Raw genomic sequence first — 26,973 nt, forward strand, 5'->3', positions numbered from 1 at the left:
AAAACCCCATAGATTGCAGCCACTGCGCCCATTGAATGCTGCCACTTTGACCCCCCGCCGTCTGCCTGGCACTTACCCTGTCTTGGTAGGGCATCGGGTGACGGCGTCTAGCAGTGTCCTCTATGCGTCCCATCCTCTCCTCCTGATAGGTGTCCAATCACAGTGCCTGTCCTTTCAGCCAATCAGGTGACGGGCAGTGGCGTCGCTAGGGGGTGGCTTTTGGGGCTATAGCCCTGAATCTTGGGCCCATAGCCCAGAGTCTCTGCAGGGGTCCCCAAGGGGATGGGAGGCTCTCTGCAGACCCTGCTGTAAGTGGGGGGTTCTCTGAGGACCCTGATTAAGGGAGAGGCTATCTGAGGACCCTAGTGTATGGGGGGGGCTCTCTGGGAACCCTGATGTAAGTGAGGGGCTCTCTGGGGACCCTGATGTAAGGGGGAGGCTCTCTGGAGACTGATGTAAGGAGGGAGCTTTCTGGGGGTCCTGATGTAAGGGGGGGCTCTCTGGGGATATATTATATACATATGTATGCCCCCCCCCCCAAGCATATGATTTTCTTTACTACGCTGCTATGGGCTCTAGCCCCAGATCTCTTTTTAGACCTAGCAATGCCCCTGGTGACGGGTAAGAGACCTAAGCACCTGATTGGCAGAAAGGCGGTTCAGTGTTAGGAAAGCGAATATTTATTCGCTTTTCTAAAACACGTAGATGAACTGCGAGCGCCAAGCATGGCGCTTGGAGGTCACTTTTTTTTTTTTTTTTTTTTTTACGACTCGGGTGCTTCAAAAACACCCCCCGCCGCTGTAATTCCGGCACCCGAAAAATTTTGGGGCAGGATGGGGGATAATGGATGGGGTGGGGGACAATGAGGGGTGGGGTGGGATGGAGGACCCTGGGTACCTCTAGAGGAGGTCTAAAGTGTAATATTGATAAAGTTCCAGGTGGTTGGAAATCATGGGAGCAATAGGGACCCATGAAAACTAGTTGGGAGATAATGTGTCCTTTCTTTGTGGTTTTTATTTATTTTTTCCTTTTCTTTTTCATTGTCCATTGAGACCTTTTATTTTCTATCACCCCTGTTGTATCAGGGCCCCCTTTTTTAATCCGATTAGGGTTTTCTCTTCATCGCTCTAACGTTCCTCTGCAAGCTCCGGTGCCTCACTATAGGCAAATGCAGAATCCCGCTAAATGCAATCGAGCTTTCATGAAAGGCCAATTTGGCTGATCTTGTTAAAAATGATCTGGCATTCTGGGAAGTGACTTTCAAGATTAGCGCACAGCGAATTGCTTTTTATGTGGCTGCAAATAACATTTATGTTTCGAGTGATGCCCTTAAAACCATGTAATTTATCGCAGGACCTAATTGCTGTAGTTTGGAAGCGGCTTGGATTGGAAGGAATAAATTAAAAGGCCAGGAAATGTTATGAACAGCTGTCCAGAAATGTTAGGAAGAGATTTTTATCTCCAATAAAAAGTCCTCTGTAGACGTTTTATGACATTGTTCTGCAGGAGGAGAAATGTCACCCAACTGTGATGGAAGGCCGGCCGTAGCCGCGCAGATGTCTCACCGGAAACCGCGGATAGTAAGACATCTGTACATCCTCAGACATCGCCAGCACCGACTGCTCTGTAACCTGCAACTCCGTGCAGTGATGGAGGGTTGTGGGCACTTAAAGTTGTATTTTAAAACCATTTTAAGAATGAAATCTTTATGCGATTATTCGATTTTGCTTTGTGTAGTGTACATACCTAGATCTGACATATCAGTCTCCTGTCATTCCCTGTACAGCAGCACGCAAACTGGGGAAGGAGAGAGCTGCTGCCATGCTCAGGTCTTGACAATTGAGCATGCTGACAGGAGGAGGGTGCAGAGTGATGGCTCATCAATTGCTTGCTGCTCCTTCATTGCCCGAAAAAGAGGCCTGGGGGGTGTGTTGTTGGCTAGGCTGTGCTGCTGCAGCGGAAGTTCACGATCTTCACCCCTCTTCCTCCCAGGGCCATGGACTCTGGGTCTGTGACTGGCCGGAGTCGCGTGACGTCAATCCCGTACATGGACACGGGAGCCGCCAATCACGCCACGGGTCCCTCAGAAACGGCACAACATAGGCGCAAGAGTATATGGTAAATATCTCCTAAACCTGCACGGTATTTCCAGTACCTACAGGTAGGCCTTATTATAGGTGGTAAAACAGTTTACAACCACTTTAACCACTTGCCTACTAGGCACTTACACCCCCTTCCTGCCCAGGCCATGTTTCAGCTTTCAGTGCAGTCACGCTTTGAATGACAATTGCGCGGTCATGCTACACTGTACCCAGATGACATTTTTATCATTTTTTTTCAGAAATAGAGCTTTCTTTTGGTGGTATTTAATCACTATTATTTTAGATTTTACTAAAGTAAAAAAAAAAAGCCGAAAAATGTGAAAAGATTATTATTATATTTTTTTCATTGATTACAAAATTTGGTGACCGAAACAAAGTAATTTTTCTCCTTCACTGATGGGCACTGGTGGGCATTGGTGAGGTGGCACTGATGAGGAGGCAGTAATATGCTGCACTGATAGGCGGCACTGGTGGACACTGATAGGCGGCACTGGTGGACACTGATAGGCGGCACTGGTGGACACTGATAGGCGGCACTGGTGGACACTGATAGGCGGCACTGGTGGACACTGATAGGCGGCACTGGTGGACACTGATAGGAAGTACTGACAAGCGACATTGGACAGCAGTGATGGGCATTGATGGGCAGCACTGATAGGCGGGACTGATGGCCAGCACAGACTGGCATCACTAATGGAAAGTGGTGTGCACTGATTGCTGGCACTGATTTGTGGCACTGGTGTGCTATTGTAATCAGGCCACTGATTACATGTGTAGATGTCTCCTGTGAGGAGATGCCGCTGATTGGCTCTCCTTGCCACACACTGTCCGTGTGAGGCGAGGAGCACCAATTACCGGCATCTGTGTTTACATGTGACCGGCTGTGATTGGACAGAGCCGATCATATGGTTAAAGGGCCGCAGACGTGGCTCTTTACAGAGATTGGGGTCCTTAAAGCGGTGTTAAACCCAAAAGCAAACATATAATTATATTGCAGCTTACCAAGTGTTCGATATAATGGCTGCATTCATTTTTCTTAGGCTTTCTTTCCTGTATTTGTGAATCGGGCATCAAGTCTGCTGTTTTTCAGAAGCTCAAGCTCTCCAGCAGAACGTATCAGTTTACAGCAAGGGTCTCCAAACTTTCAAAACAAAGGGCCAGTTTACGGTTCGTTAGACTCTGTGCGCCATCATTGGTGTCAATGAGAGGAATTATGCACCATCATAGCAAACTGTTGGCGCTATATAAAACCTGTATAATAATAATCATTGGTGTCAGTGAGAGGAATTATGCGCCATCATAGCAAACTGTTGGCGCTATATAAAACCTGTATAATAATCATTGGTGTCAGTGAGAGGAATTGTGCGCCATCATTGGTGTCAGTGAGAGGAATTGTGCGCCATCATTGGTGTCAGTGAGAGGAATTGTGCGCCATCATTGGTGTCAGTGACAGGAATTGTGCCCCTTTGTTGGTGTCGGTGAATAAAATGGTGCCCCAGGGTTCGGATAAAAGCAAGAAAAGGGCCACATCTGGCCGCAGTTTGGAGACCACTGGTTTATAGGGATAGACAAACCACTTAACACTGGCAGGGGCAATCCGTTATTATTTATTCATATAAAACCTTTAACCCAAAAGGAAAAAAGTTTGCTGTAACCGATTATAAAGTATTAGCTGGAGTTTGACTTCAATTTGTTAGTGTATTTCAGTCTGCTAATACATATAACATTCCCATTCCCTCCAGACTGACAAAAGATTTTCTTTTAAATTGCATTTTCTTTCAGCTGTCAGTTTGCAAAATATGTTGGCCTGCGTGCCAGTGGCAGCTGGTGGTATGTTTTTTTTTTTTTTTGTGGAGGGGGGGGGGGGGTGGCAAACAATTTAGTACTGTTTTTAAGTAAATATTGCATACTATATATGTAAATGTATAGCTATTCATGAATGTTACAATCTGTACAACGTTTTAGATTTCTTGGTAGAGAATGATGTGTTTTCACACTGGGGCGGTGCGCTCTTGCAGGACGGGAAAAAAGTCCTGCATGCCGGGTCTTTGGGGCGGTGCGGGAGGGGTGTATACACCGCTCCTAAACCACCCCGCCATTGAAATCAACTAGAAGTGCTGTTGAAGCGCCGCTTTTCGGTGCTTTTAAACCCTTGTTAACCCCTAATTTGGGGGTTAAAAGCGCCCCGCTCCCTCCCGCACAGCGCCGGTTAAGCGCTGCTAAAACTAGCTTTACCGCTAATGCTCAGACGGTCTGAGTGTGAAAGGGGTCTAAGTGCCGGTTCACACTAGTGCGATGCCAGACATCGCATGTAATTCGCAGCGCACTGCTGTTCACATTACATGCGATGTCAGCCATACAGATAGTATGGCTGATATCGCACCGCATTCGGTGCAAACACGCACAGGACCCTTTTTTCTGTTCGGACCAGAATCGGATCGCATGTGTGTTCACACATTTGATTCATTCAAAAAACTGGACTAAATTGGGTAATTTAAGGTGCTTTGAACAGCCACTGAATAGCTGTCTGAGACCTTCTGACCTAATATAATAGTAACAGAACAAGAACACTCCTATTACCACATCTGTAAACTATAGGGATAGAAACAAAAGAGGGCAAAAGACATCATTATGTTATGTGTTTGATTTTAGATAGTGAGACCTGTTTCTTTAACCACTCGCTTACTGGGCACTTAAACCCCCCTCCTGCCCAGACCAATTTTCAGCTTTCAACGCTGTCGCACTTTGACAATTGCGCGGTCATACAACACTGCACCCAAATTATTATTCTTTCCCCACAAATAGAGCTTTGTTGATGGTATTCGATCACCTCTGGGGTTTTTATTTTTTGTTTAAAAAAAATATAAAAAGACAGAATTTAAAAAAAAACTATATTTTGTTTTAAAAAAAATTCTCGATGATTGATGTACGCTGATGAGGTGGCAGTGATGGGCACAGATGGGTGGCAATAATGGGCACTGATCGGTTACACTGATAGGCAGCACTGTTAGATGGCACTGATTGGCACCACTGGTGGTCATTGATAAGTGGAACTTATGGGCATTGATAGGTGGTACTGGTGGGCACTGGCAGGGGGTACTGGTGTGCAAAGATGAGACATAATTGCCTCTTCCTCTTTGGGACCGATGTCCCTTGCAGATGAGCCGGTGATCTGCTTTTTTTTCTCTTTTCCCTTTTTCTCTGACAGCAGGAGGAGAAAAATACGATTACCGAGTTTTCGTTTACATCATGTGACAGCGGTCAGTGGCTGACAGCTGATCACATGGTAAGCTGCCGGGACTGGCCCCTTACTTGGATGACTCGGTGATCACAGCGTGCGTAGGGAGCGGGCACAGGGGAGGACGTCATATGACGGCCTCCTGGAAATTCAGGTCCGAGCTGTGGCTATCATTCGGATATAACGTGGACGTCAAGTGGTTAAACAACTCCTAAATGTGTCCTGATGAAGCAAAACGTGCTGACACACATGCGTTTACATGGTGCAAACCTTTCCTTCTGCACCATGTATTTCATGTTTATAATCTTATACGCATGTTTTTAATTCTTACTGTTTTTTGCTGTTTGAAAAACGTATTTCTGTATCGAAGCTTATATTTTTTTGAATCAAATACCATCCAATGGGCCTCTTTTGCCCTTTATTTCTTGTTTCTATCCCAATGTAATAGTAGTAACGTATAGCTGTATATTCAGTACTGTGCTGTTTTGGTTTGACTTTCACAATGGTACAGAATGAAAATAATTAGAAATAATTAGTAATGGTAGTTTTGCCTAGAGTAAGCTCCGTACACGCAATCGGAAATTCGGCCAGCAAAAGAACTATTAGAGCTTTTGGTAGGAAAATGCGATCGCATGTATGCTCCATCAGACTTTTGCTGGCCGAATTCCCGCCAGCAAAAGATTGAGAGCAGGTTCTCAATTTTGCGGTCGGAAAAAGTTTTGATCGTCTGTACCAATTCCGATGCGTAAAATTCCTACGCATGCTTGGAAACAATTTGACGCATGCTCGGAAGCATTGAACTTAATTTTCTCGGCTCATCGTAGTGTTGTACGGCACGCGTTCTTGGCGGTCGAAAGTTCAGCAAACTTTTTGTTTGACCGTGTAAATGCAAGCCAAGCTTGAGCCTGAATTGTGTCGGAAAAACCATCCAAGATGGATATTCTGCTTGTGTACGGGGCATTAGAGATGAGCTGGCAACTGGTAAATCCGTCAAATGAAAAGTCTTTTATTGGCTTCACATACTGTAAGTCACCTCACAAGTGCATACCTCCTAACTTTTAGAGATAGGAATGAGGGACACCTACTAGCAAACGCATGTAGGCATAGACCACGCCCCCTTAAAGGAGAATTAACCTAAAAACCCACAGGGGGTTTATTATTATTATTTTGTTTTTTTAACACTACTATTCCTTTATATTGGCTTTTGACATTTACAAATGCAGCAATTTAAATTTTGGATAAAAGGTTTAGCACTGGGGAAACAATTTTTGAAAGATAAAAAGTGCATTTTATATAAAAAATGTATATATCAGACCAAAATGAGGGACAAATGAGGAAAGAGGGGACAGAGGGACATTTCTCCAAATCAGGGACAGTCCCTCGATCGAATTCAGGGACAGCTGGGAGCTATGCAAGTGCAGTAAAGTGTTTCGACCTGTAGCAGCCTTTGTCAGAGCACCTGGGCTATGAGGAAGGCTGCTACAGCCGAAACATGTTACTTGTGATGTGACTTGTGTAGCCAATAAATGATTTTTAATTCATAAGATTGATAGAGGGCCGTGTCATCTCTACTATGGAACCTCTGTGTGAACTTTTTCTACATGGGGGCAGAGTGGTGCTGAAACAAAAAAGAATCTTCCCCAAAGTGTCACCACAAGTTGGAAGCACAATTGTCTCTAATAAAACACCTGAACTCAATAGTGGTGTCTATGTAACTTCTGCCCATATATAGTGTGACATTGAGGGCTGCATATGGTCTGTTTGATGTTGCTTTTGAGGTTTTTAAACCCCTCATTGTCTGATCCACTGCCATATGTTGTATTAATGAGATAATAATGGGGTGTTTGAACTCTGCCATCTTGGTGTTTTCACTCCTTCCCCTCTTTTAAGAAGAGTTTATTTTGTTTGGATGGCTTTTTTGCAAACAGATCTTCAAAGCATGCTCAAAAGCTGCATTTAATCTCCCAAAGGCGTCATTACCTGCATGAGGAGGCCTGTCATTATGTGGCACGAGTATCTGTTCATGCAAGGAAGCTCTGCGTCGGATTCATGGCAGAGGGGACTGATGTCATCGCTTTCAGGACTACACACGGTTATTAAGCGTGATATTTAAGCTGTGCGGCTATAGGTGTAAATTGTTCAGGGGTGAAATTTGTTTGGCTCGGCACCCAGGGCTCCATGTCAGTTAGGTAAACACATCTTTTGCTTTCATCGGGAACCATTCTTGTGATGAGAACCGGGCCTGCGTTTAAATATATATGAACTGGAGTGTGCTGTAGCCATGGCAACCAGCCGTGATACTGCCTCTCGTAGTGTGCCTCCGCACAAGCAACCTGTTGTCTGTAGAAATCGCAAGTGATCATTGAGGAAAATATTTCATTAGGCCATGAAATTCATGTTTTATTACAGATTCTGCAAATCCTTATCTACCTCAATACCGGGCACTTACACCCCCTTCCTGCCCAAGCCAATTTTCGGCTTTCAGCGATGTCGCTGTTTAAATGACAATTGCGCGGTCGTGCTACACTGTACTTGAACATAATTTTTATCATTTTATTCCCTAAAATAGAGCTTTCTTTTGGTGGTATTTGATCACCTCTGCATTTTTTTTATTTTTTGCTAAACAAATACAAAAAGACCTAAAATTTTGAAATAAAATAGTTTTTCTTTTGTTTCTGTTATAAAATTTTGTAAATAAGTTTTCTCTTTCACTGATGTGCACTGATGAGGTGGCACTGATATGCAGCACTAATGGGCATTGATAGGTAGCACTGATGGGCACTCATGGGTGGCACTGATACTACTTATGGGTGGCACTAATAGGCAGCACTGATATGCAGCACTGATGGGCATTGATAGGTGGCACTGCTGGGCACTAATAGGCAGCACTGATATGCAGCACTGATGGGCACTGATATGCAGCACTGATGGGCAGCACTAATAGATGGCATTGATAGGCATCACTGATGGCACTAGCAGGCATTGGGAATGAGTACTGATTGGGAGCTGCCTGGGCACTGGCTGACATTTCCCTAGTGATCTAGGACAGCATACCTGGTGGTCCGGGGTGGTGCCAATCCCTAGTGGTCCGATGTGGGCATCTGAGGGGGGCTGCGCTGATAAACAATTAGCACAGCCCACCTCCTGTCAGGCGAGCAGCCAATCAGCTTTCTCAGATGTGAGTGAGGAAAAGCTGATCAACGGCTCTTCCTGTTTACATGGTGATCAGCCATGATTGGACACGGCTGATCATGTGGTAAAGAGCCAGAGGCTCTTTACTGAGATCGGTGTAGCGGTGTGTCTGACACACCGTGCCACCGATCGCAGAGATGCGTACCCCCACGGGCACTCGAGCGGTCATTCTGGAAGGCCGCCATATGACATTTGACGGCCGATGGGCATTAAGTGGTTAAAGTAGATGTCAATCCAATTGCTTAAAATACTAAGTTCACCTTTTCCAGAAAATGGCCCTTTGAGTCCCCTCAGAAGCCCCACTAGAAAACTCCCAGTTAGCAATTCTCAGGTCCCGGCTTTTTGCTAGAATGTGAAAAACGGTTTTCAATCCTGCAATGCTGGGACTGAGCGTCTAATGGTTTTCATGTCCTAGCAACAATTCAGGATGTGGTGGTTGTTAATTGGGTATTTTTTTAGACAAGCTTCTGAGGGGATCCAAAGGCCTACAGCTTAAAACAAAAAAATTATCATTTTACATAGCTGCACAGATTTTAAATATCTGCTGGGGCCGCTTGACTGCACAGGCTTCTTTTTCTGGAAATGGTGAACTTTAAAGTGGAACTAAATCCTCCTGTTCTCACCCAAGGAAGCTGCCATCTTGGCCTCTGTTTGATCTGCAGTTGCCATGGTGCCTCACAGTTTTTAAATGTGCAGCTTTGTTAAAATAATTTCTGAGGGACTTTTTAATCACTTATATATTTTAGACATATTATTTAACTTTAAAAACCTCCCTTGTTTTAACATCCAAAACCCCGTAAGACCATCCTGGATGTGATTTCAGCAGTCTCACAGAGCTGTCGCTTAGGTGATAAATAAATAATTTTAATTTATAACAGCCTTTCTCAAACTCTTTACCCCGGAGGAGCTCTTAAAAAAAAAAAAAAAAAAAAAAATGTGTGGGCCTTGGGAAGACTTTGCTAAAACCGATTGGAGTTTGGTGGCAAAAAAGCCCCTTAGGTTGGTGATCAGTGGGTGGTGGTCAGAATACCACCCTAGATGCTAAAAATATTATTGGCGTCATGTTTGTCGCTGGGCCCTCAAAGTGATGTTGGCCCTGGAACTACGTAGGCACCATCAGATCGGAAGCCAATCAACCAGAGCTCTATGAATCCCTGACAACGTCTGGAGAAAGCCTATCGTGCCACTGAACCCTGGTTTAAAATGGCTGCTTCATAGTATTTTCCTTCATCCCTACATAAGCAACGCCAAGAGGGAGAGGGCTATGACATGGAGGGAGTTATGCTATAGAGTTGACTCTACTGGAGTAATCAAATTTTCTAGAAAGTTCAAAGGCACCTTGCCAGTGCGTTCAATATTGTTTATGGAAAAGAAACACAGCAAGCATTTAACCTCTAGAGATCCACGCTATAGCCGAATGACGGCTACAGCGCGGACCTGCTTTGTGGGACTATTGACGTTGTCCCGTGCACGAGCGGCCTGCGCGCCCCCTGAGGGGCGCACGCCGCGCGCTCTGTGATCAGCGAGTCTGATCTCAGATCGGAGCAAGGGGTCGATCCCGACCCCTTACCACATGATCAGCTGTCAGCCAATGACAGCTAAATCATGTGATCACAACAGAGCTGGTAATCAGCTATTTTTCCTCCTTGCGCTGCCAGCTCATCAGTGCCCACCTGCCCCCTGCCAGTGCCAGCTAAATATGGAAAAAAGTGCCACCCATTAGTGCCCACAGTGCCACCTATCAGTGCCCACAATCTGCCTCAATAACAGTGCTGCACCTCAGTGCCACATATCCGTGCCCATCAGTGTCATCTACCAGTGCCCATCAGTGACGCCCAGCAGTACCACCTATCAGTGCCCATCAGTCCCATCTATCAGTGGTACCTATCAGTGCCCATTAGTGCCACCCATCAGTGCCATCTTATCTGTGCCCATCAGTACCGCTTTATCTGTGCCTATCGGTGCCACCTTATCTGTGCCTATTAGTGCCGCCTTAACTGTGCCTATCAGTGCCCACCAGTGCCGCCTCATCAGCGCATTTCAATGAAGGAGAAAAATGACCTGTTTGCAAAATTTTATAACAAACTATTAAACATGATTTTTTATTTTGCATCTTTTTTCGTTTGTTTAGCAAAAAATAAAACTCCCAGCTGTCATTAAATACCACCAAAAGAAAGCTCTATTTTGTGGGAAAAAAAATTATAAAAATTTCATTTGGGTACAGTGTTGTATGGCCGCGCAATTGTCATTCAAAGTGCATCAGCGCTGAAAGCTGAAAATTGGTCTGGGCAGGAGGGGGGTTTAAGTGCCCAGTAAGCAAGTGTGTAAAATAACCTATTTCTCTAAGCTTTTACCTGCAAATTGATATTTAAGCTTTTGTATGGCTTAAATTAGTGGTCATCAACCCTGTCCTCAGGGCCCACTAACAGGCCAGGTTTTATGTATTACCCTGGGGAGATGCAGACTAGAATACTGCAATCACTGAGCAGCAAATGATATCACCTGTGATGTATTTCAGTTATCTTGCAAACCTGGCCTGTTAGTGGGCCCTGAGGACAGGGTTGATGACCACTGGCTTAAAGGGTCATTTAAAAAATGGTTTCTTCTGTCTGGGTAAAAGCTTTGATTGCAGAGGTAGGATAAGTTAGCACATTGAGCATAGAGATCTTCAAGTCCCCAAGGATAGACTGTAGTAGGTGAACTGATGAACATTTTGAGTGGATTGACCCTGGAAGAAAAAGACCCAGTTATGGGGTAAGAAACATCTGCGTGTGTACGCCCAGCATTATTCAGAAAGGTTCTTTTATCTTGGATCTCCGAGGCCTGAATTGTGTGAAAATGAGCTTGGCGGAATAATGGACTGAGTCTAATGAAAGGAAGCTTTTCTTGTGGTATGTTTTTTATGAGCATAATTCTACTGATGTTCTTCTCATTCCTACTTTAATGTTGTCAAAAGCGTTTGGTGGAAATCTTGCAGATTTTCCCGCCCGTATGTTTTTTTTTTTTTTCTGGTGTAAAGAATAAATTATTATGCCTAATTAACATGGTATGTAGGTCATATTAAATTTGAATGCTTTGTTAATGACGGGACATGTGGCACTTTGTCAGCGCCTTTCTTTTTCTCGTCGAAATGTAAATAGCGTTGTCTGGTAGATTTAACCTGAATGCCGTTCTAAGAAGGCTTGTAAAACGGTGCGCTTGACATGTAAACAGTAGCTCAGATGACAGTTTTTAAACAGACAGTAGAAAGGGCATTTAAAGGACATGAACTTCAAAATTGTATTTACTTTAATGCGCCTAGTACACAAGACTATGGGTTGTATATCTTCTGTCTTTTGACTCAAATCTAGCTATGTGACTTCCTTGGTCCGCTTGCCTCCTGAATATGGATTGCCCTGTTAGGAGCCTTAAAGCGGAAGCAAACCCATTGATTTACCAGTTTCAAAAAACTATTACATTTCTGACACATGTCGGGAAAGCTATTGCATTGGCTGAGCTCTCAACCAAATTGTCAAACCATCCAATGGCTGGTATCCTAACTGATCACATGTGCAGCATCATGGCAGTTGAAGATTAAACGGAGGACAAGATGGCAGCTTCCTTAGCTGAAACAGATGGGAGGGTTTACTTCCACTTTAAGTGCTGCTAGTATTACAACTTGAAGTCTGTCTTTATATAAGCTTCCCATAATCCTCTACATACCAGGACTAGCAAAGTAAGGAACCCAGTAACTCAAGTGCTTTGACTTGACTAGTTTCTGCAAAAAAGAGCCTTCCTGCTCACAATTTTTAAAAGTAGGGCTTTAGTTCCATGTTAAATGGTTTGTCCTAACCCCAGGGCTAAAACGAGAGGGGCATGTGCCCTTGGCGCGCAGCATTGAGAAGGATGTCACTGTCCCCATGCTGTCCCCATGCTCCAGGGGGTCCATGTGGCCTCCCTTTCACACCTGGACAGGAGCAGCAGTAGGGCAAAATTTTCTAGAATCAATCAGCTGTGTTCTTTTTCTGTAGCAGCTCAAAAGCCAGTTTCTCCTTTTCTTCCTCTCCTTTTCGCCGGCATTCAGTGGCTGCAGGAGGAAACTTTTCTCCTGAACTTCTATCTCTGGGCCAGGGGTGTGTGAATGGAGCTTCCCTCTCAGGTGGGGAGGAGTGCTAAACTGAGTCTATCTAAGCCACTGCATCTAGATATAGTAAAGCAGGAGTGTCGAACGCCATTTTATTTTGAGCTGTATCAGCAGTATGGCTGTCCTTAAAGGACCAGTTGTACCTGGGGTGCAGGATTTCACTACATACAGGGTGTGGAGTTTAGGAGTGCGCCACGTACAGGGTGCAGAGTTTAGGAGTGCGCCACGTACAGGGTGCGAAGTTTAGGCGTGCGCCACGTACAGAGTGCAGAGTTTAGGAGTCCGCTATATACATTTTCAGGGCTGCCCTATACAAAGAGTGCAGGGGTTAGGGGTGCTCTGCATACAGATTGCAGAGTTCAGGGGTGTACAACCCCTCTCCCCCCACCAATTTCCAGCACCAAAACTGGGTGTGAGGGCCACATGACAAGGCCTGGTGGGCTGGCTTCAGCCCACGGGCCTTGTGTTAGGTGTGTGTGTGTGTGTGTGTGTGTGTGTGTGTTAAAGGAAGTTAAAAAAATAACAGACTTACTGGCTGGGTCACCAGGTAAAAATAAGTGAAGAAAGCCTAAAGAATAAATTGAATGCAGTCATCACATTAGGTAGTTGGTAAGCTATATATAATTTTTGGGTTTGCTACTTATTCACTAAAGCACTCCTAATTGGGTAAGAGTTACCCACCAATATAATAATCCACTGGCTGATTGATGAACGAGTCCTAGTTTTATTGTGTAGAGCACAATCTTGCTGAGGGCCTGTTTCCTAATTTGGGTCAGAGCCCACTGGACTCCCTTAGTTCCTGCCTGTGGGAGTTTTTTTTTTTTTTTTTCTTATTGGGAAGCTGTTGATCCTTTTTATAGTTCGAATTTTCAAACCTGCATTACAGGTGCACTTTGAAAAGCATTCTTCCTCCTCTTCTTTGTTCTCATTCCATTGACCATTGTAAATTACAGGTGTGTTAGAGATGATTGCAGCCTATCCAAATATTGGCACAAGCTGTCTATGGTTTACACAACAGGGGGCAGATTCCCTGCCAAGTTCCCCAATCTTCAACAATTCAGGATAAATAGGTGATAAAAGTAAAATTCTTCATTCACAAGAGATAGCAATTTCCTCCATACTGCAGTCTACTGTGTATAAGGACGAAGGCTCGTGCTTTTGAAGCTCATATTCATATGTAAACTGCACTAACCCCTACAGAGTGCTACTTATCTCCATCTCCTGGGAACAATGCACGTTCTTCACTGTAAAGCCAAACTTTGGCCTTTTTGTCTCCTCTATCCAAAAAAAAAAAAAGGGTTGGAAGCGCAATTGAGTTTCTATAGTTCTGACCACTTTGCGGAGATTTTCCGTCACTTCCTATCTTGACGTCCAATGAGAAAAGTGACATCTCCAGATTGAGAAGCTCGTTCTTCTCTACTCTGCTGACAGTATTATTGCTAGGTTTTTTACATTTTTTTTTTTTTTTTTTTTTTTTTTTTTTTATCGGTCTGAAAAAAGTTCTCATCACTGCTTGTACTAGTGTGAGAGGGTAGTAGGAAGTTCCAACTCTTGGTGCCCAAGCGGCCAATCGCCATGACTGGGCATTACTGCATGGTTAGTAAGGAAATGGCCCGGCTGCAGGCACGTGACCATGCATGATGGATATTACCATGCATAAGAAAAGCATTTAAAGTTTCCAACCAACTATCCCATTTGCACATACCTGATAACCACAAAACCGAAGGATAACTAAACCTAATGGGACTTTTTAGATACGTTATCTATCTAAGCCATTGAAATATTCTTTAAAAATTGTGTATTTTTTCTAAGGTTAAAAAGAAACACATAAGGAAAGTGTACTATGCATATAAAACCGACACCGCTCAGAGAACCTCATATAGCAGGGTTGTCAATTTCAAGTTAATTGCGGGCTACTTTAGCGTTACGGTTGTCCCAGTGGCGGCCGGGAAGAAGCTGGGGCAGAGCCAGGAAGCAGAAAGTGCAGGGTCTGGAGTCGGCTGCCAGAGACTGCTGATTGCTGAGACCAGGGAAGGCAGAGATGAGAGGGTACTGCGGCTTCGCCAAGAGGAGCAGGATCTGTAGGAGTTCTGTCCTCCCCTCTGCTGCCAACTACTGAGATGGGGTGGAGATGAAGGGGGGTGCAGGAGAAGTGCAAGGGGCCATTTAAAAATGGCCTGACGGGCCAGATTCGCCGCATGGGCCTTGTGTTTGACACGTGTGCCATATTGGGTCGATTAAAACATCTTCTATGATAACAAATACATTGTTAGGTCTATATTGTGAGAGTATACATTTACAAATGTGTGAGAATATATTGGGCCCAGAACACCTTGATGGGTTTCATGGACAAATCCACTTCAAGATGAAAATAAAGCAGTATTTGCTCGATAATAAGCAAAATATAGCGTTATACATGACCAATGTGTAATAATTAAAATTTAAATATACCACTTTCAGTGTATTTCAAATCTCTTACATATACACTATATTACCAAAAGTATTGGCACACCTGCCTTTACACGCACATGAACTTTAATGGCATCCCAGTCTTAGTCCGTAGGGTTCAATGAGTTGGCCCACCCTTTGCAGCTATAACGGCTTCATCTCTTCTGGGAAGGCTGTCCACAAGGTTTAGGAGTGTGTCTATGGGAATGTTTGACCATTCTTCCATTTGTGAGGTCAGGCACCTCTGTTGGACGAGAAGGCCTGGCTCACAGTCTCCACTCTAATTCATTCCAAAGGTGCTCTGTCAGGTTGAGGTCAGTACTCTGTGCAGGCCAGTCAAGTTCCTCCACCCCAAACTCGCTCGTCCATGTCTTTATGTACCTTGCTTTGTGTACTGGTGCGCAGTCATTTGGGACAGGAAGGGGTCATCCCCAAACTGTTTCCACAAAGTTGGGAGCATGAAATTTGGCTAAAGAGTTCCCTTCACTGGAACGAATGGGCCAAGCCCAACCCCTGAAAAACAACCCCACACCATAATCCCTCCCCCCCCCCCCCAACCAAATGATTTAGACCAGTTCACCAGTGCAGCATGGCCTCCTTGGATTTACCTGTTCTACTGCATTGCCATGACCCTGTGAACATTCCAACCCACCTGACACTCTGGGTTCAGACATCTTCCAAACACATCTTTTTAAATGACATGTCACACAAGTCCAAATATGTTTATAGTATATACACTTTTACTGAAGTATGTGATGTGGTATTAATACATAGAAAAGGGGACTTGGTCGACCGTGTACTGGATAACAGACCAGACTTGGAAGAATAATTCCTCCTGAAAGGCAGATTAAAACAGTACAACAGAACAAAAGCACAATTTACATATATGTACAATGAGGTACCACTTGGGGCATAACCTGTAAAGGCAATAAAAGGTTGGCCATCTAGGACAGGCAGTCTTTAACTAAAGGGGAACCCCAGGCCGGCCTATTCAACCTTTTATATACTAATGAGAGATCACACTAAATAGCAGATAGGGTAGGGCCCTTTGTATGGTAGTAACAGCAGTGTCCACGATGGAGGTCTGATGGTTTTCACCAGCAGTTGGAGCTCATTAAATTGTATCCAATAAGGCACAGTGGTGTGGTAATAGCCGAGGGGCTAGTAAAGGTGTCTGTACAGTGTTTCAAATAGTAATGCAATAAAGTGTTCCCAAGGTAAAGGTGTCTGTACACAGTGTACAGGTATAGTAGCAAAGAAGGGTTGCAAAGGATGGGCAATTGCCCTCTCACCAATGACTAGACCAGCTTACACCTTGCAGACAGTGATCCTGGAAGAGATGTCCTTCTGCAACGACTGGCGATGACCCGCGGCTGATGGATGCAGGGGACCGTAGTGTGGATCGACTGGGTAAGTGCCGCGTGGATGTCTGGCAAACAGAAGGCAGGCTTAGGCCCTCTGGAGCCGGGTTGGAATCACTTGTTCACCATGTGGTAGGCCGCAGCCTCTCCCTTCCTACACAGGGAGATGTGCACACAGCAAAGCCCAGGAAGAAGCGAGTGTGGCGTGAATCTCCGGACCCTTTTATAGTTCCTCTCAGAAGTCTCTTTGGGTTGTAGCAAGAATCCCTAGGATGTGTGGTCCAGATGTCATATCATGGAAATAAAATGCTGGTCTGAAAGACTACTAATCCCAACAATCCGTCTAGTTTGCAGATGTGATGACAGGCGCCCAGCATTAGAGGGATATGTCTATAGGTAAAGAATGATGGGGAATTGTAGAGCTACTGCGGCAGGGAAGAGAAAGCGCATGCAGAATTTGAATTGGCTGGGAGTGTCTTAGCAACGTCTGGCAACAAGGTAGGATGGGATGATTCCCCCTCTGTCGGGCTCCGAAGGGTATGTAAATGGCCTACACCTATAGCAAAGACATTATTAAACTTTGGACAAAGCTGCGCAGTTTATCTTCAGGTGCCCTTTACCTGCATAGGCAGTTTTCTTTTTGGTAAAGTTGAATTAACCCTTTAACATCAAGAGTCAAAGTTGTGAGAACTGAAGTATCTTAAACTGCGTCGTCTGTGGCAATTGTCCTTCCAGTTATTTTTTCTCCAATGCACATAGTTACATAGTTAATAATGTTGACTAAAGACACCAGTCCATCCAGTTCAACCTGAGTGAGTGTCTACAATTGTCCCTATCCCTGTACATTGCACACTTACATCAGTCCCTACCCTCAAGGAGCTCACAATCCAAGGTCCCCATTCATACACTAGGGCCAATTTTGGACAGAAACCAATTAACCTACCTGCATGTCTTTGGAGTGTGGGAGGAAACCGGAGTACCCGGAGGAAACCCACACAGGCACAGGGAGAACATGCAAACTCCAGGCAGGTAGTGTCGTGGTTTGGATCCGAACCAGCAACCCTTTTTTACTGCTGGGTGAGAGTGCTAACCACTCCGCCACTGTACCGCACATTAAAAAAAAAAAAGCTAATAGAAGCCAATCAGTTGCCGTAGTTAAAACAGGCAGTTCTTTTTCAAACCCGAGGCCCGCTGTTTCCTGAGAAGCCTCTGTTGAGTTTCCACCACACCGTGGTCACGAGACGGCAGTACAGAGGACGCCGACAATCTTTGTGAATCCTCATCTATATTCCAGCCACGTAGTCCAGGACAAGAAAGTGGTGCCAGGATAGATTGTCGGATATTCTGCATTTCAACTAAGCGCCATTTACATGTGACTTCTCCCAGAGCCCGCACCAAGTATTCCAGTGCAGGGAAATCAAATCCCCCTCAGACCTATTCATCTCCTCCGTGTCTGCTCAGAGCCGGATACAATGGCTTGTTACAGCAGAATCGGCTGCTGCAATCCCGTTCAGCCAAACTCTTCTGCAGCTCCTGGCAGGAATGATGAAATAGGTATTTGCAGTTGTGGGAGTCGGTTGTTTTCATTGTATCTCTGCATTGGTATACAGGCTTGTCTGATGAGCCATGTCACTTCAATAAGATGTACAAGTTATTTTAGCCACATACATGCAGGAGCCCCTTACCTGCATAGGCAGTTTTATGGTAAACGTGAACTAGTACATTGACATGTTCTCTTGATAGGGAACCCCCCAATCCCCCCCACAAATCCTGGTTAATACCTGTCCTTACTGCAACAATGCAGCTCCTTATCCTTGCAGCAGTGCTGAGTTTAAGGGATAGTTCACCATTTCCAGGAGTTTTTCAGCCAGGCTTCAAGGAGGTACATAAATGGCTTATACCTATAGCAAGGGCATTATTCAACTATAGCCAAAGCTGCAAAAATTTGAAGGAAAAAAGAGCAACCCACCTGCAATGGCAGTTTAAAAAAAAAAAAAAAAAAAGTGAACTAACCCTTTAAAACTCGTTGGTCCGTTTTTCGGAGTGTGCAGAAGTTCACCAACAGCTCCCTTATGGGGCATTGATTGGTTACTGCATAGTGGGAGAAAGGGAAGATGGTCACATACACCCCATAACCAGACGTACTTCTGGACCCTTTGGAAGTGGCAGATTTTGGTACAGGGAAGTTTAAGTTGGGGGAGGTCCCTATCCATAAGATCTGTCACATGTTTCCCATACTTATAAGTACCATGTATTCCTCAGTCTGCCTACAGGTAGATGGAGAGGCAGGCAGTGTGGTTAAGGCAAGTACAAGTAGGGGGGGGGGGTTCCTTTCAATAAAACCTATCGCTGTGCCATTATTGGGGCACAAAGCGTAATTTTATCACTTCCCAAAATAACAAAATTTTTTGCTACCTTCAGCAGACACCTTGTTGAAACTCATTTAGCAGGAAATTAGGGTCTTAAGATCGGGCTGATGATTGTGGAAAATATGTATTTATTTCCTATGATCATCAGCTCCATCTAGCTGATCTGATGTGGTATTTTCCATTCTTCTGAATAAAGAACTTCAGACCTGCAGAGAAAATGGTCTAGTAACATTCGATTTTGAAAAAAAAAATTGCTTTGTTTTTGTCTTTTTATATATGTATATATTTATAAAAAAATAATGTGCCCTATAGTGTCTTGATTCTAGCCTACTAAGATTGTCCCCTACATATACAAGGGGGTTGTGTATTTTATAAACTGATCTGAGACTGCAGGGCAGGTGGAGCCTATATGTCTCCGCGCCCCCGATCTCAGATGCGGCGAAACGCGTAGGAAAGATCTATTGCTTGTGACGTCACCACACACTTTGCAATCCATAAGTGATTGATACGCATCCTGGGAACCGCTATTTACTGTTACACGCACGTATCTTTTTATGGTGTGAGTGGTTAGTCTATAACAAACGAGTTATGTCGTTTGTCCTAGTCATATGTCCTATTTATGTTTGTCACATTGCCACAGTAAAGAAAATCCGTCTTCTGTGTACAGTTTTTCAGCAGCTATTTGGATCTGATAGCACGGTTTACATTTGTGTGCATTCTGGAGAGAAAATTGCCTAGAAACATTAGATTTTGCAGTAAAAAATAGCGTTTTTTTGTTTTTTAAATTACTGTGCCCTGTAGTGTCTTGATTCTAGCCTACTAAGATTGTTCCCTATATCAGAGCTTGACCAAATCTAGGCACCAGGTCGCAGTGGCGCCTGGAACTTGCGCTCTGGTGCCTGGATTACTTCCGCAGCTGTGCGGACTAAGGTCGGGCTGGCCAATTATTGAGGCCGCGGCTTTGCTTTCACTGTAGCCCATCAGTTCCACCTCTTCAGGGCCCATCAGTGCCGTCTTATCATTGACCGTTAGTGCAGCCTTATCGGTGAAGGAGAAAAATTTAATATATTTGCAAAAATCGAATTTATTTTTTTCGTTTGGCACCAGGCATAAGCAAATCTTATTGCCCAAAACCCTGGGCATACAGTTCTGGGTGCTGGGCACCTGATTTAAAAAAAAAAAAAAAACCTGGCTCATGACTTTTTTTTTTTTTTTTTTAGCTGGCGCCTAGATTCTAGGCAAGTTTGTCAAGCCCTGCCCTGGAGATACAAGGAGGTTGTATATTTTATAAACTGATCTGAGAGACTAACAAAGGAGGAAGAGTCTATGGCTCTTTGATGAGACAATGCTATGCGTTATCGGTTGAGGTTGACAAGCTTGTAGACAATGTGTTCCTGGAAACTGTTTTTTATTAGGTTCAGATCTATGGGTTAACGCTGAGGGTTGCTGTTTGCATTGTGAATCATATGTGTAAAAATGATCTGAACCGTTTGTAAGTTGCCGTAGCAACCAGCCACTGACTGTTGTTGGTGCTTTAGCGGTTCAATCTTGGGTGTGGCCTGATTGGTTGAATTTTCCACTGGGCTCTTCTACATTTTGAGAATTCCTCTAGAAAGATTTCTCCTCTGTCCCCAAACCACGGCCATCAGAAATCCAAGCAATATTTTGGTGAAGTCATGGTGATAGGTAGAGCTGGGATTCAGGAATCTCTTGGCAGATACAACCTTATGTATTTGTTTTGGGTGACCCTGGCCGTGGCCTTTTTAGACCCCGTCTTTCACCATTAATGCTCTCATTTAAAACACAATGCCATATGTTTTCAGATGTGTTGTGTTTCGGAATTGCATGAAGATGCACCTAAGCTCAAAAACATACATGTAATTTATTGCAGCTTGCCAGTCCTTAGATGTTCACCACAGTGGCGTAACTAGAACCTTCAGGGCCCCGATGCAAGAAACCATGAAGGCCCCCCCTGAACCCCAGCCAGGGCCCTTCCCTCCGAGTCCGGCGGTGGAACTCCAGGGCGTGGTCACAGGTATGACCTTTGTGATCCCTGTAGTTCCACCACTGGTATCAGTAGTTTTTATTTATTTATTTTTTTACATTTTTAGGTGCCCCATTGGGGGACTATCCCTAGGCAGAATTGTGTCCCCGTCCCCAGAAGAGGTGAGGTCCTTTTCTCCAGGGCAGATGAAGTTACTGTCCCCAGGTGAGGAGTCGTCCCTGTCCCCAGGGGAGATGGGGGTCCCTGTCCTCATGTGAGAAGGGGTTCCTGTCCCCAGGGGGATATGGAGGGGGTATGTAATAGTGTGTGCTAGCTGCCTATGCTGCTGCCGGCCATATGTAGAGAGGGTTGCATGGGCCCCCTGCATCACAGGGCCCAGTTGCGGTCGCAACTCCTGCACCCCCTATAGTTACGCCCCTGGTTCACCACATCATCTAAAGCTGGCTATACACCGAGAAAATTTCCACTGCAATTTATTTAATGGGTGGCTCCGCCGGCACCATCCCACTCATCATCCTTCGATCTTAAAATCATAGAAGCCAATGAAAAATTGTGGACTGAACAGCGGCTGCATACCGACAGATGCAGCCATGAATGTTGGTTGCCGGAATAGAGTAGCTAATTTTGCAGACTGGTCTATTCATGTGCTTTAGTGTGGATGGGGGAATCAATAGATTTCTCTTTCAGCCCACAGGGAAACCTTAGTGTATGAACAAAATAGTTAACATACTAACTACAACATATAATGCCATCCACAACATCACCCTCAGCTACATCGCCAACCTCATCTGCAGATATCGCCCAAATAATGCCATCCACAACATCACCCTCAGCTACATCACCAACCTCATCTGCAGATATCGCCCAAACAATGCCATCCACAACATCACCCTCAGCTACATCACCAACCTCATCTGCAGATATCGCCCAAATAATGCCATCCACAACATCACCCTCAGCTACATCACCAACCTCATCTGCAGATATCGCCCAAATAATGCCATCCACAACATCACCCTCAGCTACATCACCAACCTCATCTGCAGATATCGCCCAAATAATGCCATCCACAACATCACCCTCAGCTACATCACCAACCTCATCTGCAGATATCGCCCAAATAATGCCATCCACAACATCACCCTCAGCTACATCACCAACCTCATCTGCAGATATCGCCCAAATAATGCCATCCACAACATCACCCTCAGCTACATCACCAACCTCATCTGCAGATATCGCCCAAATAATGCCATCCACAACATCACCCTCAGCTACATCACCAACCTCATCTGCAGATATCGCCCAAATAATGCCATCCACAACATCACCCTCAGCTACATCACCAACCTCATCTGCAGATATCGCCCAAATAATGCCATCCACAACATCAGATATCGCCCAAATTGTCCTCTCTGCTCCTCCCAAGACCTCTTGCTCTCTAGCTCCCTTTTATTACCTCCTCCCACGCTCGCCTACAGGAATCCTCCAGAGACTCTCCCATCCTCTGGAACTCCCTGCCCCAGTATGCCCGGTCAGCCCCTACCCGTCTGCCTTTAGGCAATCTCTGAAAACTCACTTGTGGGAAGCCTACCCCACCTCCACCTAAGAACTGTACCCGAGTCACCTCCATCAGATCATCCTCTGCCTGCAGCTATTACCTTTTTGTACCACCTCCCCCTCCCTTTAGATTCTAAGCATGAGCAGGGCCCTTCTATTCCTTCTGTATTGAACTGTATTGTAAATGTAATGCCTGCCTCTACATTGTTAAGCGCTGCGTAAACTGTTGGCCCTATATAAATCCTGAATAATAATAATGGCCAACTTTAGGACCGAAATGCGTCAATCTGCATTCACTTTTTTTAGCATTTTTTTTTATTCCCCCCTAAATCTTGACGTCATGATCCTGCCAGGAGCACACTTCCCATCCTAGGGTGACAACACGCATTCATCATACTGTATGGAGGAGCACTGTTGTCGTCCTAGAGCAGGACTACAGAAACCTCCCTCTCTACTATCATTCATACCATAGAGGGGAGGTGCTCTGTAGTCTACAGCGGCTAGAAGGAACAGTTCTAGCTGATAACCGCGTGACATGGCCCGAAGAGCACAACGTTGTCGGCATTTATTTATACTTTTGGATATAACGGGACCCTTTCAATGATCTATTTAAAGTGGAACATTATCCATAACCACTAGATAAAAAATTATGCTCTGTAGCAAGGAACATGCATTGCACATTAATAAAAAAAAAAAAAAATTTCTACAGCATTACATTACTTGCCTGTCAAGTATGTCCCATGATGTGCAGGGTACTCGATTCTATAAAAAAAATACATTGCTGCCCTGTCCTCTTCCTGTTTCTGAATTCTCAGCGCTGTGGGGGTTAACAGCCTCAGGTCTCCAGGCTCAGCCGCACTAGAGATGATCCAACAGGGACGCACCCTTTCCTGCAGGAGGGGGCGTGTCCTGGTCAGAGCATAATTTAGTAAAGCTGAGCCCAAAGACCCAAAGCTGGTAACCCCCACAGCACTGAAAATTCAGGAAGAGGACAAGGCAGCACTGCAATGAAGATTTCTACAGAATCCAGCAACCTGCACATCTTGTGACATTCATTAACAGGTAAGTAATGTGACTAACACTGCAGAATTTTTTATTTTTTTTTAAATAAACCTAACCTTTAACCTGTTCCCACTCGCACTAATGCCGAAATTACGTCTGCAGCGCGGGCTTACGTTGCCGGGAGCACGCCTATTGATGTCCTCCCGTGTCTGTGCTTCAGCACATGGGCTGCATGCTCTGTGATCCGAAGGAATCGGCTGATCGCAGATCAGGGTAAAGAGCCAATCACAACAGCCCTTTACCACGTAATTAGCTGTGTTCAATGACATCTGATCATGGATGCCAACACAAGTTGGTTTTTCTCCTCACGCTGTCAGTGTGAAGAAAAGCCAATCATCAGCTTGTGTTAAAGGGACATGTGCAGTGTGCACTAATTATCAGTATCTTGATTATCAGTGCTCCCCATCAGTGTAGCCCCATCAGTTCTGCAACATCTTTACCATTTATTAGTGCCCCTTATTGCAGCCTATCAGTGCAGCCTCATCGGCGCACATCGGTGAGGGAGAAAAATTGCCTGTTTGCAGAATTCTATAAAAACGATGAGAAAAAAATATTTTTTTAATCTCTTTTCGTTTGTTTATAAATTTGTTTGTTTTTAAAAATTCAGTTTGGATACAGTGTTGCATGACTGCGCAATTGTCATTCGAATTGTGACAGCGCTGACAGTTGGCCTGGGCAGGAAGGGGGGTAAAAGTGCCCAGTATGCAAGTATTTAAATATGGCCGGTAGAGTGACTGATGGGTATTTTTTTTTAGCATGCAGAAGTTGAGCGTTCAGCAGAGCTTGGTAGTTTTCACACATTTGGTTACACACAACTCAGTCTGTTGTCTCTGTTTCTTCGTAGGTCTGGATTACAGCAACATGAAGATGAGCCGGTCTGGTACGTTGCAGGGTCAAGAAAAATACACGAACGGCTGTAAGTACCTACCTCTGAGAGCAGGCAGGTCATTATTACTTGTCGGCTTGTTGTTTTTTTTTTGTTGTATTTTGTCCTGCTGGCTTCTTCTGTTGTCTTGCTTTCTGTTTGCTGTGTGCTGCATAACAATAGACAAAAGCAGTAACCGGTTCTGTGCCTTTTGCTGCCAGAAACAAGGAGGATGTCATTGCTCATCTGCTTTTAGAACTGTGACCTACTAACTTTAATACTATAAAGTACTGGGCTGGAACAAGTATGCAGGTTAGGCTCTTGGCCTGGGACGTTGAAGCCAGAAGGAAAGCATGACAGCCAGGAAACTAGCATTTTCAGTAGGTCAGCGGTGGTAGCTTGGAAGTTACTCTCATGATAGGTTTCCTATACCGCTGATCTCCAGCTAAATATACAAATGTGGAAGTGGTTTTAAATGCCAAATTACTTATTTCCCAAGGCGTCTTTCAGGACAGCACCTGAGAGATAGCGACTCCACCCTCCTCGTTAGGAAACACCTTCTTCCTCCAGACTTTAAAGGGAGGCGCCTCCCTACCACACATCAGTTTTTGTGTTTCCTCCGGCCCGGAGGGAACACCTTTTGGGAAGGAGTCTGTTTCTCTTAGGTGTTCCTGAGGGACTAGGCTTCTTTCCCTTTTTTTCCTCCTTTAGAGACCCGCTGTCCTCCCGACCTACCCACGCCTCGTCAGCGGTAGCAAGCGGGCTCCTCTTCCCCTCTTGTGCTCGGAGAGAGCCGAAGACTCGGTGGCCCGCACGTTCGTAGGCGCGGCGGCGCGCGTGTGCCGCCGCCATGTTTGTTTTCGGCGGTCGCGCCGGAAGTGACAGAGCGGGTCATCGGGTCAGCTGAAACGTCGTTTCCGGCGTGGACGCAGGGGGGAGGAGGGAGGACAGGTGCTGGTGCCTATTTCCGCTTCCGGTCCGGTGCAGCTGCACGGCGTGACTCCGGAGGCGGCGTTTAGCCACAAGTGGATCTCTGCACAGCTGATTATGGAAGATTCAGCGTCTGCAGCGGTGGGGACAGGCACAGGCACCAGCAAGGCCCAGGTAAGAGGCAGCAGTTAAAGTCTGCCTTTCTTTTTCTATTTCCTGGCGTTTGGTCTCGCTCTCTCCTTTCTTTTTTCCCCCCTGGTGGCAAGGGGCCTGTCTGGGCACTAGAAGCTGACTGGTTTCTTCTTAGTGCACCTGTGTGGTGATCCCTATCAAAGCTGAGACTGGGTCTCACTAAGGGTTCCCTGTTTTTTTTCCCTTTTTTGTCTTTTTCTTCATAGGCTAAGAGCTCTGACCCAAAGAAAAGATGTCCTTCTTGCAGGGCCAAGCTGGGAGAAAATTGGAAGAAAACCTTATGCAGTCCCTGCATTACTTCTTTAGTTAAAGAGGAATCTGCCTCTGTATGTGAGGATCTGGTGGCCTCTGTAAAGAAGGAGCTGTACGCCACGATCCAGAATTTTCGTGACTCACTAGCAAACCCGGCTGCTAGTCAGCCTTCCACTTCAGAGTCTTCCCAGGGGTCTCTCTCAATCCCGGTGTTAGAATCTCTGCCTGAAGACCCTTCAGATAGGGAAAAGCAGTCCACTGCTCTTTCCGTTAAAGATTCGGAAGAGGAGTTGGAGGATTCTGAGGTAGCCCCCTCTAAATTCAAACTGTCCCTTGAAGAGGTCGATGGGCTCCTTAAAGCCATTCATGCTACGCTTGGTTTAAGTGAGGAGAAAAAGGAATTATCACTCCATGACCGCATGTATGCTGGGTTGGATGAGCCTAAGGGCCGAACATTCCCAGTTCATCCGGTCATCTCTGAGGCCATTAGGAAAGAATGGCAGGATCCAGAGAAAAAGCCCTTTTTCTCCAAAGCCCACAAAAGGCGTTTTCCTTTCGAGGAGGACCCTGCAGCAGTATGGAACAAGGTGCCCAGACTGGATGCCGCCTTTTCCCAGGTTTCAAGGTCCACAGATCTGTCCTTTGAGGATATGGGAGTTTTGAAAGATCCGATGGACAAACGCATGGATCTTTTGCTCAAGAGATCATGGCAATCAGTTATGAGCAATTTAAAACCAGCAATGGCCACAACGTGTGTAGCCAGAAATTTAGAATACTGGATTAACCAGTTAAAGTCACATATAGCTGCAGATTCCCCTAAACAGGAAATCTTAGATTCTTTTCCTACCCTGATTACGGCAGTGGCCTATGTTGCAGATGCCTCAGCTGAGGCAATTAAGATATCGGCCAGGTCAGCAGCTCTAACTAATGCTGCAAGAAGAGCCTTATGGCTTAAAACCTGGCCGGGTGACTCGGCTTCAAAGAATAAGCTGTGTGGGTTACCCTTTTCAGGAGACTTGCTCTTCGGCTCTGACCTCGATAATATTCTTGACAGGACAGCCGATAAAAAGAGATCCTTTCCGGTCAAAAAGAAAAAGCAGGTACCAAAGCGTCTTTTTCGACCTCAAAAAACTCAGGATCAGGACAGCAAGTTGCAAGGGAGAAGGAAAAGTTGGTCCGCCCCGAAGCCGAAGGGTAGAGGCGGAATTCTCTTCCGTCCTCCTACACAGGCCGAAAAATCGCAATGACTCGTCTCTGCGGGTGGGCGGAAGACT

The 26,973-nt window shown here is 45.2% G+C and overlaps 1 protein-coding gene across 3 annotated transcripts in view; it reads left to right on the forward strand.

Moving 5' to 3' along the window:
* Positions 1 to 26,973, forward strand: part of KAZN (kazrin, periplakin interacting protein) — a 319,101-nt gene that overhangs the window by 92,080 nt on the left and 200,048 nt on the right. For all 3 annotated transcript variants that reach the window (XM_077457908.1, XM_077457910.1, XM_077457909.1), the window contains exon 2: positions 24,305 to 24,376. In XM_077457908.1, coding sequence (XP_077314034.1) covers positions 24,305 to 24,376 — 72 coding nt within the window. The remainder of the gene's footprint in view (positions 1 to 24,304; positions 24,377 to 26,973) is intronic.

The sequence above is a fragment of the Lithobates pipiens genome, unplaced genomic scaffold (genome assembly GCF_037356315.1).
Source record: "Lithobates pipiens isolate NorthernLeopardFrog02 unplaced genomic scaffold, aLitPip1_a1.2 Scaffold_27, whole genome shotgun sequence".
Lineage (NCBI taxonomy): Eukaryota > Metazoa > Chordata > Amphibia > Anura > Ranidae > Lithobates > Lithobates pipiens.